The sequence below is a fragment of the Antedon bifida genome, chromosome 2 (assembly GCF_963402885.1).
Source record: "Antedon bifida chromosome 2, ecAntBifi1.1, whole genome shotgun sequence".
NCBI classification, from domain to species: domain Eukaryota; kingdom Metazoa; phylum Echinodermata; class Crinoidea; order Comatulida; family Antedonidae; genus Antedon; species Antedon bifida.
Window position 1 is genome coordinate 36618726 of NC_136227.1, and position 16267 is coordinate 36634992.

A 16267-nucleotide genomic window follows, 5' to 3' on the forward strand; every position below is an offset into this window, starting at 1 on the left:
CCTTAAAAAGAAAAATTAAATCAAATAACTTACGCCTATCCGCTAAATTAATAAGAACGTCTTTGCTATTATTATTACTATTACATAACCAATCCACAAGCTAACTTTTAAAACTCTGATTCCTGCACAAAACACATATAATAATACCTGGATATAAAATATTAAATTTAATTCCAAGAATCAGTTTCTGATCTAAGTAATTGAAAATAATTGAAATTTAGCAGCCAACTTTTCACCTAACACTTTCTATAATCTTACTCTTTATATCCATAGTATTAATAATGATATAAATAAATTAATTCGATCAGGATCCAGCAGGATAAAATAAGGATTTTAGCGGTGAATTGAAACTTAATAATATAGGGGGTTTAATCAACCAAGTGGCACACTTAAAATGCGTCCCATAAACACAATCAATCTATTGTATCAGCATCGAGAATTTACGTTAATAATGTCTGTATTGCGTCAACTACACTAGTTACTGTATGTTTGCGTTGATGACAAACACAATGTTGACGCGATTGAAACATGGTTGACGGTAAAAAAGTGTGATCTCATCTCAATCTCATCCATAGTTCGTTTTTATAGAGCAGCTACGTTGTAGGCCTAGACTACTATAAGCGTAGCTAGTAGGAAAACATGTTTTGTTTAAAAAGAACGTAGTTTGAGGATTCTCCAAAATCGACTGAAACACATACATGAATAAACAAGGTACTCATAATTAACATTTCTGTAAGGTTTTGCCGTTTCTTTTATTACATTATTAGCGATGGCCTAAAAAGTTTAGGCCTAGCCTAGCTAGCTAGGCCGATGAACTACAACAACATGAATATAAACCGCGTGCGATGTGTGGGAGGTTAGTGGCACTGGCACTGTACTGGTTGTCAGGCCTAGTAGATACGGCGTACTTTAGCAGATTAGTCTACCTTTCAACTCTAGTCTAGGCCTAGGCCTATACAATTGTCATATTTAACAGACAGCATTTTGTTATACTTTTCATTAAAAAGGTAGGTCCAATAAGGAGACTAGTAGGCCTACATTCAATTCATATAATAATATTACTTTAGCAATAATGTAATAAACATCAACATGTGGAATTTGAACAAATTAAAGTATGCTTTCCAAATACCAGCGTTTCATCATTTCATCCATTCATTTTTTTTTTATTGTTAACAACATTAAAGATGTTTTCACCAAAACATGAAAAATCTATATTTATTATATTATTATTATAATAATAAGCCCATTTTATAGTTTTGAAAAAAAAAGTCAACAAAAATAATATAACATTATTATAAAAAGACAAATGAATGGTTAAGTTTAACCAGAAACCTGTTGGTATCTGACAATGGACAACAAAATATTGTTTTAAAATCTTCAGGGCAACAATAATTATCTTGAATGATTATGATTCCGGCATCGGAACTCAACTGCCTATCATAACAAATTCACTGAGACAATCAGGCTTTCGGCCCTCTAAACCTAAAAAAAACATTCCTCTAGGAAGTAGTGGGTAAAGACGATGATGGGGTAAAAGACAATGATGAGGTAAAAGACGATAATGGGGTAAAAGACGATGATGGGGTAAAAGACAATGATGGGGTAAAAGACAATGATGGGGTAAAAGAAAATGATGGGGTAAAAGACGATGATGGGGTAAAAAACGATGATGGGGTAAAAGACGATGATGGGGTAAAAGACGATGATGGGGTAAAAGACGATGATGGGGTAAAAGACGATGATGGGGTAAAAGACGATGATGGGGTAAAAGACGATGATGGGGTAAAGACAATGATGGGGTAAAAGACAATGATGGGGTAAAAGACGATGATGGGGTAAAAGACGATGATGGGGTAAAAGACGATGATGGGGTAAAAGACGATGATGGGGTAAAAGACGATGATGGGGTAAAAGACAATTGTGAGTTTAAAATAAAACCAGTTGGAAAAATCGGTGTTAAACTGTGCATGTATGAGCGATTTTCAATTGACCAAGCAATTGCGCTGATTCTGCCGGAATAATGACACAGTGTTTTATATTTATATCACTTGTTAACAAAGTGAACAGACAGTCTGCAAGCAATGTCAGTAGATGTACTTTATAAATAGTAAAATGCAATTTTTTTATTCATAAGACTTAGTCACAACAATAGTCGATCCATAATAAAATACTTTTTTGTCTAATTAGATGTCTGAGCAGCCAGGCTTTGATCTGCTTTCGGCAGCTATGAATGAGAGTGGCCTTTCGTTAGATATTAATGATATTCTGAATCCTCCTGATGATGACACCAGCAACCAACAAAATATTGACACAGGAGGACTTATATCACAGGTGAACCTTATCGTCCAACATGTAATTAAATGACAGCAAAGTGTGGTTCATGCATACTTGTTGTCGCCATTTTCAATGTTTAAAATCAGCCAATTTATTGACTTTATTTGTAAAAAATTATCAGATAACAATTTTGAATAACCTACTTATTTCAGGTTTTGATTATGCTTAGTTAGACTTGCCCCAAATCTGTATTTATTGTCTTTTTTTTTATTTATTTGTTTTTATTTCGACCGCGATTTTTGTCTGAAAATACAGACTTGTGAAACACGTATAGAAATCGATTTGCAGACCGCAAACATCCGATAAGAATGACGTAGGTTATCATACCGTATTTGGCTATATGGGGCGGGCGGTATGTAAATATGGATTTCGAATCAACCAATGATCATTTTGTTTCAAAATGAAAAAGATCGAGTACGTACAGTGCTGAATGTACGATCGAGACTGAACAACTGTTGAAATATAAAATCGTGTTGCCAAGTTGTTTTGTTTATTAATTGTTTAGTCCTGGCCTAGGCCTCCTTCGTAGGGCTACTCAACTCGGACGTATGACCTGCCAAATACTAACGCCAATAAGGTGCATACCACCACCGACCGGCACATAACAGGGCTACACCACCACACAGAACAGGGTCTGGGTGGGAATTAAATCAAATTATCAATGTTTGATTTGCGGAGAAGCTAGCCTATCATATCAAGACGAGTTTTCATGTTCTTGGGAAAACTCCCATCAAATGTTTACCAGAATACTAGGCATATAAAATCATTTCTAGCCTTCAGAAACTTTCATCAATGTACCCAAGTACACATTGTCTAAACATAATATAGCGCATGCGCATCGTCTTAGATGTTGAGTCGTTGAAATTCTGAAATATGAATATTAAAACTGCGTACGAGTGAGTAGCCAATGGCATGCGGCTGAAACTAGTCAACTGGATAATTTATGCACCAAGAATTCTTGGTGTCAAACCACGTGACTTGTGCATGTTTCCCCAGACGGAGTATACAACTCAAGTAATACACGTATGAAATGTCATATGTGCAAAAATATTTATATTTTTACTAATATTAAGACAAAACTCCGTCTGGAGCCCAGACTAATGCTTAGTGTATGAAATCTTGAGAACTAAAACAATATTGTTTTATTGACTCTTAAATTTGTACAAATATTGTTGTATTAGGCTTTGGCCCAGAGTGGTGTTAGTACTACAGAGACTGATCCTTTGATTGAAGCACTTCAATCAACTCACCAGGTAAGCATGTATACCTTGTATCCTAATTGCCATCCCATTCAATATAAGTTAATACTGAAAGTTTTTTAAACATTTTGGGAATTTTTTGTCACACATGGTTGACTGATCATGACATGTTCTAAACATTCTACGCAGAAATTCAAAATATGCCAATTGTTCTAATTATTACTGTATACATTTCTGCTAAAAATGTCACAAAATGAAATGAATGACCTAAATTATTATTTTGTAGGTACAACAAAGGCGTCCTTCTATTGTTATCCATCCACAGACATCAAGGCAAACAATTGTAATTCCAAAATCACTTGGTCAGACCCCAACCACCATGATAAAGTCAGCAACTGGACTATCTAACCTTCAAAATAATCAGATTCTAAAAACTTACAAATTGGTTTCTAAAGGCCCTGGCCAAGTAGCAATTGAACAGTTAAATATTGAACCACCAAAGAGTGTTACTTCAAATGGAAAATCTGATACAAAGACTCTGAAAATAGCAACATCTTTGAAATCACAACCTAAAAAATCAGAGCCAACTATTATACTTACAAGACCATCCACTTCTGTGGTTTCTAAGCATTCACTTTTAACGGGTGTAGCGTCAAAAGCTTTGACGTCTCTTGCACAAGGATCCGCACAAGCAGTGAAGAAAGACTTTAAAACTATTAATACAACAATCAAGTCCTGGCCAAATGAAAATGCTAAAAATTCAATTTATCTTCCGGTAAGAAACACCAGTTTGTATTACAATAAATATTAAAGAAAATTTAGTAAATACTAAAAGCGTTATAGTTTAATGTATCTTGTAGACACATTGAACCAGGCTGTATGATTATATTAAACTATTTTGTTAGACTGTAGTGAATGCTCTTAAAGCTCCAAAAGAGGAAGAACCTGATGAGGATGAAGACGAAGATGGTTTAAGCTATGCTGACACATATTCTGACTATATGCCTAGTAAATGTAAGTTATACAAAATTACTAATGGTTTAAGCTATGCTGACACATACTCTGACTATATGCCTAGTTAATGTAAGTTATACCAAATTACTAATGTACCACAAATAAAATCTATCTCAATGAAATGTCATAGATCCTATTTTACTGTATATTATTATATTACTTATTTTTCAAATCTGATTTTTCATATTTATAACAGTAAAACTTGGGATAAAACATCCAGATCCTGTAGTTGAGACTAGTTCTCTTGCAAGTGTTCAACCTCCAGATGTTTGGTATAGACTTGCCATTCCAGAAAGTACTATTGACTATGGACACCTCTCCGCACTGCAACTTGAAGCAGTCACGTATGCCTGTCAACAACATGAGTCATTCCTTGCTAGTGGAGAGAGGGCAGGCTTTCTTATCGGTGAGTCTTCTTCTCTAGAGTGTACAAATAATTGTTATAATTTTATGTTTCTAGTATTTTCCAACTACAGATACACAAAGTTAATTTTCTTTATTGTTTTAAAACTTTAGGTGACGGTGCAGGTGTGGGTAAAGGAAGATGTGTAGCTGGAATCATATTTGAAAATTATCTGTTAGGACGCAAGCGTGCACTCTGGTCAGTTTTCTTTTATCAATCGATTGTAAAAATGATCTCAAAGCAACATTTATTTTTGGATTTAAAAACAAAAACAAAATACATCAAATTTAATTTTCTGTTAGAATGGCTCTCTCTAGCAATTCTAACAAAAACATTACTATTAAAATAAAAGCATAAAAAATGAATTCATAATTTTACACAGGCTGTCTGTTTCTAATGATTTGAAGTATGACGCTCAAAGAGACTTAAAAGATATTGGTGCAAATATAAGTGTGCATTCATTAAACAAGGTAAGTTTAGGATGAAGCCAACATATTTAACAACATATTGTGTAAAAGCCTGTTACAATGTTCCTTAAAACGATCATAGTAATTAAAAAAGTTTATTATTTTTATACTTTTTTTTCTTACAGTTTAAATATGCCAAAATCAATTCACATATAAACAATAGTGTAAAGAAAGGAGTAATATTTGCCACATACTCATCATTGATAGGTGAAAGTCAGGCTGGTGGAAAATATAGAACGCGTTTAAAACAGCTGGTTCATTGGTGCGGCAAAGACTTTGATGGTCCTGTATCCTTTCAATTGTTCTTTATTAAATTGTAAAGAATTACAAAAAACTGCCATAATTAGTTTACAATAGTGCTTCTTGTCCTTAGCAACTACATATTAGATAATTTTGGATGAATGTCATAAAGCAAAGAATTTGATTCCTGTTGGATCATCTAGACCAACAAAGACTGGACTTACGGTACTAGATCTTCAACAGCAGCTTCCAAAAGCAAGAATTGTATATTGTAGTGCCACAGGTAAGAACAACCAACAAGTGTTTTCAAATGCTGTTGGTGTTCATTAATAGTACTTGAAAGCAAGTAATATCCTTGATACTAAAAAATAAATAAAACTACCAATAGAAGTAATATATTTAAAATGTTTACTTTATATCAAATAATGTTTTTGTATAAGTAGTTTTATAACATATAAACTGTGTCTTTGTCATTTTTTAAGGAGCGTCAGAACCAAAGAATATGGCTTACATGACAAGGTTAGGCCTATGGGGCAAAGACACACCTTTCCCAGAGTTTCCTTCATTCATTCAAGCTGTTGAAAGAAGGCAAGTGTCATTCAAAATCAATTCTAAACTGTGATTCAGTCATCTTGAATTACATTAGATAATTTGTGTTTATTTTATACAATTATACAGGGGAGTTGGTGCTATGGAAATAGTTGCCATGGATATGAAACTGCGAGGCATGTACATTGCACGTCAATTGAGTTTTCACGGTGTCTCATTCAGTATCCAAGAAGTATCATTAGCCAAGAGGTTTATTGAGATATATAATAAATCTGCACATCTGGTAAGACAGCTGTATCTAAGAAGTGTAATTTTTGTGCACCCGTTACTAAGATGTTTATCAAATAAGAATTGATAAAAATATTGCAGAATGTATTCTATTTGTTTATTTATATAGTGGATGAAAAGTAGGGCATATTTCCAGAAAGCAGCTGACTTAATTGGTGCAGAGCATAGAATGCGCAAGTCAATGTGGGGTCAGTTCTGGTCAGCTCATCAGAGGTTCTTCAAGTACATGTGCATTGCTTCTAAAGTGCCACATGCAGTCAAGGTGGCGAGGGAATCTGTCAAAAATGGAAAGGTTTGTTCACAGTTGTCTAGATTATTCTTTCTACTATCTTTTTAAGTGAACTATTTTTATTGTAAATTATTTTTAAGGTGTAAAACACAGCTGCTTCATTGTGTTTAAGAGACTCTGTAGAATTATTAACATGGTGCTTGCAGGGCCTCATTTTGTTGATCTTATAGACTCATTCTGTTAATCTACCAAGTATATTAAAGTAACAATTTAATTTGAGTGATCATTTTCTTTAAGTGTGTTGTAATAGGCCTACAGTCAACAGGTGAGGCAAGAACATTAGATGCATTGGAAGAAGCAGGAGGTGAACTTAATGATTTTGTATCTACTGCTAAGTAAGTGCTGTAGAATTATTATTCGTATTTCACCTAAGGCATTTGTATTGTATAGGCAATAATATTAAACCATGGTTAAATTAATGTTTTAAGAATTGATTTTTTTAAAAGGATGATTATTTTGTAGGTAGTTTTTGTTTGTAAAGTATACAGTTGTAGTAGATTTAACTTTGTTTCATGTACACTGCAATAAATGATAGAGTTTCTATTTCCAGGGGTGTTTTTAGTACATTAGTTGAAAAACATTTTCCTGCACCAAACAGGCGGAAAACATTAGGTGGATTATTTGGCTGGGACTTTGACGACAGTCGAAGCAACACGCCTGATAGTTACATGAAAGAAAAAACAAGTCGTAAACGAAAACGTGTTAGTGATCAAAAATCAAATAATAAACGAGGAAAAACATTTTTTGATGATGATAGTGACATTGATAGTAATTTTGATGTTAGTGACAATGAGAAAATGAAAAGGTTGAGTGATGAGGAATCTGATACTGGTAATTCAGAGCTATCATCAAATGATGAAGATGACTTCAATCCATTCCAAAGTGATTCTTTTGGCGATGCTGGTAAGAATACAAGTTTATTTAGCATCATTTATAGGCATAAGCATTTTTTTTTTCATATTTGTCGTCAGCAATGACTTCTTCATCTTTTACATTTTTTAGATCCTTGGTTACATCGTAAAGAACGAAAGAAAAAAAACAAGAAACCAAAGAAAAACGGTGAAGAAGTGAACAATGTCCTACTAGCAGCTGGACTTATACAAAAGACAAATACAACAGTGAATTCAAAAATGACTTCACAACCTTCCACAAAAAGTACCTCTATTGGTAAGTGGTTAAGTCATAGTGTTTACAATAGTACCTCTATTGGTAAGTGGTTAAGTCATAGTGTTTACAATAGTACCTCTATTGGTAAGTGGTTACGTCATAGTGTTTACAATAGTACCTCTATTGGTAAGTGGTCAAGTCATAGTGTTTACAATAGTACCTCTATTGGTAAGTGGTTAAGTCATAGTGTTTACAATAGTACCTCTATTGGTAAGTGGTCAAGTCATAGTGTTTACAATAGTACCTCTATTGGTAAGTGGTTAAGTCATAGTGTTTACAATAGTACCTCTATTGGTAAGTGGTTAAGTCATAGTGTTTACAATAGTACCTCTATTGGTAAGTGGTCAAGTCATAGTGTTTACAATAGTACCTCTATTGGTAAGTGGTTAAGTCATAGTGTTTACAATAGTACCTCTATTGGTAAGTGGTTAAGTCGTAGTGTTTACAATAGTACCTCTATTGGTAAGTGGTTAAGTCATAGTGTTTACAATAGTACCTCTATTGGTAAGTGGTTAAGTCATAGTGTTTACAATAGTACCTCTATTGGTAAGTGGTTAAGTCATAGTGTTTACAATAGTACCTCTATTGGTAAGTGGTTCATTTTAGAATAATAGTGTTTACAATAGTACCTCTATTGGTAAGTGGTTCATTTTAGAATAGTAGTGTTTACAATAGTACCTCTATTGGTAAGTGGTTAAGTCATAGTGTTTACAATAGTACCTCTATTGGTAAGTGGTTAAGTCATAGTGTTTACAATAGTACCTCTATTGGTAAGTGGTTAAGTCATAGTGTTTACAATAGTACCTCTATTGGTAAGTGGTTAAGTCATAGTGTTTACAATAGTACCTCTATTGGTAAGTGGTTAAGTCATAGTGTTTACAATAGTACCTCTATTGGTAAGTGGTTAAGCCATAGTGTTTACAATAGTACCTCTATTGATAAGTGGTTAAGTCATAGTGTTTACAATAGTACCTCTAGTGGTTAGTGGTTAAGTCATAGTGTTTACAATAGTACCTCTATTGGTAAGTGGTTAAGTCATAGTGTTTACAATAGTACCTCTATTGGTTAGTGGTTAAGTCATAGTGTTTACAATAGTACCTTATGTTTATTTTTTTCAACTTGTATCTCCATCATTGACAGGTTCAGAATATCTAAAATGATTGTATAATTTGTTTTTTTTCAGTAGCCCCTGTACTTTCAACATCGTCGTCATCACCTTTCTTGCCAGGCATGGATGCAATAGAAAAAGCTCAGTTAATGAAACAAGAACTTTTAGATGAACTTGAAGAGATGTCAGCTGAACTACCACCCAACACTCTTGATGAGCTTATTGATAGTCTTGGTGGTCCAGAAAATGTTGCAGAGGTATGGCTGTCAACTTGATATTATTGTTTTTGTAGTTTATTTAGTATAGTAATACTTTTTTTTAAATTTGTGGCAAGTAATGTTACACAAAAAGAGGTATTTTATTGTTTTCCAGATGACAGGTCGTAAAGGACGTGTAGTTAGCAAAGAAGATGGGAATGTTCAATATGAAGCACGTAGTGAGTCTGACATTCCTTTAGAAATTCTCAACTTGACAGAAAAGAAACGATTTATGGATGCAAAGAAGGTACATTTTAATATTATTAATAATAAAAATGTTTTCTACAATTTCTTATCTACATTGAGAAAATATTATACTGTTGTTTTGAAGGTTTCTTCACTGCAGAAAGTATATGAATATGTAAATAATTTTTCTCATCAATATTTGAACAATTTTTGTTTTGTAATGAAATGTTTTTCGTCCTTGTATGTTTAAAAGAGTTTGATCAAAACAGGTTCATTTCTTTCTCTTTTTCTCTATTGTATAATTTATTAGTTTATAATTTACAAATCTTATATTTAGTTTGTTGCTGTAATATCTGAGGCAGCAAGCTCTGGTATCTCACTTCAAGCAGACAGAAGGGTAAAGAATCAACGACGCAGAGTACATATTACATTGGAGCTTCCATGGAGTGCTGATAGAGCTGTTCAACAATTTGGTTAGTCTCAATATGTTGTATCCACAAATATGTTTTGTCCACAATTGCCACGATCTTGGTTTTTTACTATTTGCAATATTAAAGTGAACAACAAAATATTGCTTTATTATTTATTATTATAAAAAATTATAAGAATATAAATACTGATATATCATAAAGTTATGACTGTTTCAATGATAATTTATATACATTTGTTTGAAATAAATTTAATTAAGGTGAACTTAGTGTTAGATGAATGTGTTTCTTCTTTGTTGAACAGGTCGGACGCATCGTTCAAATCAGGTCACTGCACCTGAGTATTTATTCCTTATATCAGAACTTGCAGGAGAACATCGCTTTGCTTCAATTGTTGCTAAAAGACTTGAAAGTTTAGTGAGTATAAACAATGATAGCGCCGCTATGCAGCGTGAGATAAAAGCCATTTGGGTGAACAAAGTAGAGTAAAGAATTCAATAATAACTAATTATATGTGATACTAAAATATTTGTTTAAAAAATAAATGATTATAGACAATATAAATGGCCTCCTCTGCGATTTCCACAGTCAGAAACATGTTCCATTTTAACTAGTAGTGTACTTAGCAATCAGTACTTAGTACTTAGTAATCAGTTATCGACATTATTTATGTCATTGTTAGGGTGCCTTAACACATGGAGACAGAAGAGCAGTTGAAACAAGAGATCTAAGTCGATTTAATATTGATAATAAGGTAAGATTTCCCCTAAATTTCATTTAGATCCAAATAACACCGAGGTGATATCAGGCCAGCTCAAACTGTCAATAACAGTCTAAAAAAAAAACAGACTGTTTACAAAATATATTAATTAATATATTAATTAATACTTTCTTGTACTTGATTAATTATTTACTCGTTATTGGATCAAAAACAAAACTAAACTAAATACTTTTACTCTTAAATTCCAAACTGTCATTGATGTTGTTGCAGTAAATCAAACTATGTTTAAAAAATGTAATGGAAGCAAGTAGTACAGAATACTGAGTTGAAAGTAGTAGTTTACTTTAGTACATGTTAGATTTTAATTTTGTCTAAATTGTGATATTTTGTGATTGTAATGTTTAAGTATGGAAGAACAGCTCTGGAGACTACAATGAAGAGCATTGTGGGATTGGATAGACCATTGGTTATACCTCCTGGCGGTGCAAATAGCTCGTTCTTTAAAGGCAAGTAATTTACCTACTTTTATTGTACTTGTAATGTTTTTTATTTGTTATGTAACTTGTACTCATTATTACCGAAAATGTTCAAGAATCAGAATAAATACAAAATCTAGTGTTGTAATATCTCGTTTTTCGGTTCATTGAATGTAACTGCCAAACAATTGTTTTGTTCTTACAGATATTCAACAAGCTTTAATTGGTGTTGGGATGTTGATTAAAGATGAGCAATTAGAAAATGCTTCACTTGACAAAGGTAATCATAACTTGTATATTTTATCAACATAGAAAGATAGAACCATTGTACATATACTTGCTTAAATAACACATCCTGATTTATGTATATCTGTTTGAATTTCAGATTACACTAGCATATCCAAGTTCTTAAATCGTATCCTAGGAATTCAAGTAGATCTGCAGAACAAGTTATTCCAGTATTTCATGGATACCCTCAACCATATAATTAACAATGCAAAGAAAGATGGTGTCTGGGACATGGGTATACTTGGTATGATACTGTTTTATTAAGTACATTAACTTATATACAATTTAAAATGTTATAATTGTAATATTGTAATGATCACAATTCTAATCAACAATAGATCTTGGATCTGAAGGAGAAAATGTAAAGAAATTAGAAGCAAGAACATTTATAGGAAGTTTTTCAACTGGAACAGCCACAACTGAACTGAATAAGGTAATGTTTTAATACCAAGTTACAATAAACATTTATAATATCTGTCTTCTTTTATGTTTGTATTACTTGCAAGTAAATGGACATAATAATTAAAAAGGTTAAAGTTCTTGTGTAAACATATCTTACAGGTTAGTTCTGAACGTGGCTTACCATTTGAAACCGTCTCTACTATGTGGCAAGAATTACGTACAGTTGAAGAAGGATTCTTCTTGTCTAATCAGGTATGTAGACTGTCTAATCAGGTATGTAGACTGTCTAATCAGGTATGTAGACTGTCTAATCAGGTATGTAGACTGTCTAATCAGGTATGTAGACTGTCTAATCAGGTATGTAGACTGTCTAATCAGGTATGTAGACTGTCTAATCAGGTATGTAGACTGTCTAATCAGGTATGTAGACTGTCTAATCAGGTATGTAGACTGTCTAATCAGGTATGTAGACTGTCTAATCAGGTATGTAGACTGTCTAATCAGGTATGTAGACTGTCTAATCAGGTATGTAGACTGTCTAATCAGGTATGTAGACTGTCTAATCAGGTATGTAGACTGTCTAATCAGGTATGTAGACTGTCTAATCAGGTATGTAGACTGTCTAATCAGGTATGTAGACTGTCTAATCAGGTATGTAGACTGTCTAATCAGGTATGTAGACTGTCTAATCAGGTATGTAGACTGTCTAATCAGGTATGTAGACTGTCTAATCAGGTATGTAGACTGTCTAATCAGGTATGTAGACTGTCTAATCAGGTATGTAGACTGTCTAATCAGGTATGTAGACTGTCTAATCAGGTATGTAGACTGTCTAATCAGGTATGTAGACTGTCTAATCAGGTATGTAGACTGTCTAATCAGGTATGTAGACTGTCTAATCAGGTATGTAGACTGTCTAATCAGGTATGTAGACTGTCTAATCAGGTATGTAGACTGTCTAATCAGGTATGTAGACTGTCTAATCAGGTATGTAGACTGTCTAATCAGGTATGTAGACTGTCTAATCAGGTATGTAGACTGTCTAATCAGGTATGTAGACTGTCTAATCAGGTATGTAGACTGTCTAATCAGGTATGTAGACTGTCTAATCAGGTATGTAGACTGTCTAATCAGGTATGTAGACTGTCTAATCAGGTATGTAGACTGTCTAATCAGGTATGTAGACTGTCTAATCAGGTATGTAGACTGTCTAATCAGGTATGTAGACTGTCTAATCAGGTATGTAGACTGTCTAATCAGGTATGTAGACTGTCTAATCAGGTATGTAGACTGTCTAATCAGGTATGTAGACTGTCTAATCAGGTATGTAGACTGTCTAATCAGGTATGTAGACTGTCTAATCAGGTATGTAGACTGTCTAATCAGGTATGTAGACTGTCTAATCAGGTATGTAGACTGTCTAATCAGGTATGTAGACTGTCTAATCAGGTATGTAGACTGTCTAATCAGGTATGTAGACTGTCTAATCAGGTATGTAGACTGTCTAATCAGGTATGTAGACTGTCTAATCAGGTATGTAGACTGTCTAATCAGGTATGTAGACTGTCTAATCAGGTATGTAGACTGTCTAATCAGGTATGTAGACTGTCTAATCAGGTATGTAGACTGTCTAATCAGGTATGTAGACTGTCTAATCAGGTATGTAGACTGTCTAATCAGGTATGTAGACTGTCTAATCAGGTATGTAGACTGTCTAATCAGGTATGTAGACTGTCTAATCAGGTATGTAGACTGTCTAATCAGGTATGTAGACTGTCTAATCAGGTATGTAGACTGTCTAATCAGGTATGTAGACTGTCTAATCAGGTATGTAGACTGTCTAATCAGGTATGTAGACTGTCTCGTTTAAAGGCTGCTGTAATGTATCTGTATTTATAGGCTTTCCATTGTTAAAAATACAAAATATTGTTTTTTTATTGTGTAGATGCGAAATGGTAAAAGGATGGCAATATTTGTGAAAGCAGCTAAAGGTGTCAAAAAGAATTTGTATCAAATATTTCGACCAAACACTGGCTTACAAGGAAAACTAGAATCCATGCAAGAAATCAAAAAGAAATACCAAAAGGTTTTACCAAAGGCAGCAGAAAAAGATTGGAAATTACAGTACAACTCATCAGCAAGCCAATGTAGTCATGCTTATTGGTTAGTAATGCTTATTTATTTTATTAGTAAAAAGTCAATTCAAAACCTTTAACAAAGACTGCATAATGATTTTCAACTGGAAAGTGGAAAGTATTATTGTTTGAAAAGCTATCTATTCTAACCAGTCACCACCAAGTACCACACTGTAAATTGTTTGAAAAGCTATCTATGGTAGCCTCATAGTATATAATATAAATGTTTATTTTTACTGTTTCACAACAAATATATATGCTTTTATTTTAATTAGGAGAGGTAATTGTAAAAGGTACATGGTATATCAGTCTTGTGAAGTAGGTTTAAGGAGGCGCACTTACTATATTCTTAGTGGATCCGTTTTAAGTGTTTGGTCAAAGGTTGAAGACATTTTAGCGACTGCAACAGGTCCCCATTCAAAAATGCAAATCTTAAGATTAAAAACTGATGATGGAGCCAAACTTGTAGGTAAGTAAATAGAGGGATAACTCCATTACTCTTTTTATTGTATATATAAATCCTCTAATTGTTGTCAAGTACTTATGTATGATGATACACTCACCAAACTAATTATTATATTTGTTTGATTCTTTTATTACAGGTTGCCTCATACCAAAAAACTGTGTACCAGCCTTGATTGCTAAACTGTCTGTTGGTGCAACAACATATAGTAAACAATTTAACAATGTAGATAGTGCAGTACTTTGATAATACCAAGAAGAATACAGTCAAGAATATACAGTCAACTAAAATCATAACAAAAAGTTTTGTATTCTTTATACTGTATTCTTATTGAGCCACAACTGAAGTCTATCAGTGCATCAAATGAACCTATAGTCAGCATTGAATTGAAAAAACTAAAAGGCGATTTTCAAAAGTTTACTTTCTTTATTGGAATATTCTAGAAATATTTTTTGTTTTAGTTATTGCAATTAAAAAATATAAGTACTAGTATATTGATGATTTCTTGCTTTGGTATCTTATGTTTGTCAAATATCTTTGTTGTGATCAAAAACAGCATTTTTATAATAAACCATCTTTTTAGAAAATCATCTATGAGCAACGTTTATTAAGGGCTTACTTTATATTTTTTTTTTGGAATTCAAAATGTAAATTTTAAACATTTTAGAAATTTTAATTAAATTATTCACTACCAATTCAAAAGTTCTGAATACTCAAAATATGAAAACACATTTTATCTTCTTCATATGACGTTTATTGTTCGTGAAATACTTGAGCTCACTTCCTAGAAATGCTGTTATGTTTAAACAACATAGTACAAAGTTTGTAACTAATTGTGTGTGTTTCAGTTTATGTAAACAGTTACAGCATTGTTATCATCTTGTTAGCAGTTCAGCGATGATTCTTCTTGAGATCAGGTTAAGTAATTGTGTTAAAATTAAGATAGCTTATTCTTTTTTCCACTGAAATTTCAATAGTTGTTATTTCACACATTAATAGTATATGGTATGAGTTACGCATTATGTTGCATTCTCCAACATTTTACTACTGTACTTGAATAGTTCCTGTATTCTATTTATTCAATGTAAAATCTGATTTGTGTCTTAGGATTAAACTATTATTGTTGGACATTTGACCGCTTGTGTTGTCACTGACATTACATCAATTAATTATTGGAGTCGTTGAAGGAAAATAGTATTTTTATATTTAGGTGTTGAGATTTAATAGGACTGGAACTGAGAACATTCTTGATTTTATTTCAATTTTAGAAGAGGTTATTTTTGTTTATATTTTTTATCAGAAATTGTATTGAGTATTGCTAGTAAGTACTCGAGAATGTTATTACAGTGAACCAGTATAGACCTATATGCTGCAAAACGTTATTGTTAAATCCTATATTTGTCATTGCATGAGTTGTCCATTTGTATTTAGATCTCAAAAAACTTTTTGGCGAACGCAATAATACCAATTTATACGAGGACTGTATTTCCCCATGTGTTTAAGAAAATATTTATATATAAAAATTTAATCCTGAGTTTGGTAAAAATAATAAAGCATCTGGAAACAGCCAATGTAATGTATTTAGCCCATTTATAATTGTTTTTATTATTGTCTGTGATTGTGAGAAGATAAAATTAGAAATAAATAAAAGTGTATGAAATATGATGTTATTTTATATTCGTCGACATGTAGGCCTAGCACAATTTGTTTTTGCCATGGATATTTATTACAGACAGATACCCAAATATAGTTTTAATGACGAATAGGGGAATTCCAGGAAAGATTGATTCCCGTTCGTTGTGTATGTGTGGTGATACACAAAAACGGAACGATCGAGTTTAATTTATGTGCTG

At 32.8% G+C, this 16267-nt stretch overlaps 1 protein-coding gene across 2 annotated transcripts; it reads left to right on the forward strand.

Annotated features, from left to right (window-relative positions):
- The first annotated feature begins 592 nt into the window (after positions 1-592).
- On the forward strand, positions 593-16079 carry LOC144834950 (protein strawberry notch homolog 1-like). Of its 2 annotated transcripts, none has more exons than XM_078689948.1 (29): positions 593-711; positions 2188-2331; positions 3516-3587; positions 3820-4308; positions 4439-4547; positions 4744-4953; positions 5064-5148; positions 5333-5420; positions 5543-5704; positions 5805-5940; positions 6140-6245; positions 6336-6489; positions 6604-6786; positions 7021-7118; positions 7334-7686; positions 7786-7950; positions 9134-9315; positions 9431-9562; positions 9839-9974; positions 10234-10346; positions 10612-10683; positions 11057-11156; positions 11332-11406; positions 11512-11658; positions 11753-11847; positions 11976-12068; positions 13762-13979; positions 14227-14420; positions 14554-16079. In XM_078689948.1, exons 2-29 carry the CDS (start codon positions 2188-2190, stop codon positions 14658-14660), a joined length of 4218 nt encoding a protein of 1405 aa, XP_078546074.1. In that variant the 5' UTR covers positions 593-711; the 3' UTR covers positions 14661-16079. The 2 variants fall into 2 exon arrangements, with proteins under 2 accessions (XP_078546074.1, XP_078546075.1); XM_078689949.1 differs by having other exon boundaries at positions 9137-9315.
- Positions 16080-16267: the final 188 nt, after the last annotated feature.

Coding starts and splice junctions, on each gene's coding strand:
- LOC144834950 (XM_078689948.1), top strand. CDS start 2,188: ATGTCTGAGCAGCCAGGCTTTGATCTGCTTTCGGCAGCTATGAATGAG. Junction 2,332..3,515: donor CAGGAGGACTTATATCACAG/GTGAACCTTATC, acceptor TTGTTGTATTAG/GCTTTGGCCCAGAGTGGTGT. Junction 7,687..7,785: donor TGATTCTTTTGGCGATGCTG/GTAAGAATACAA, acceptor TACATTTTTTAG/ATCCTTGGTTACATCGTAAA.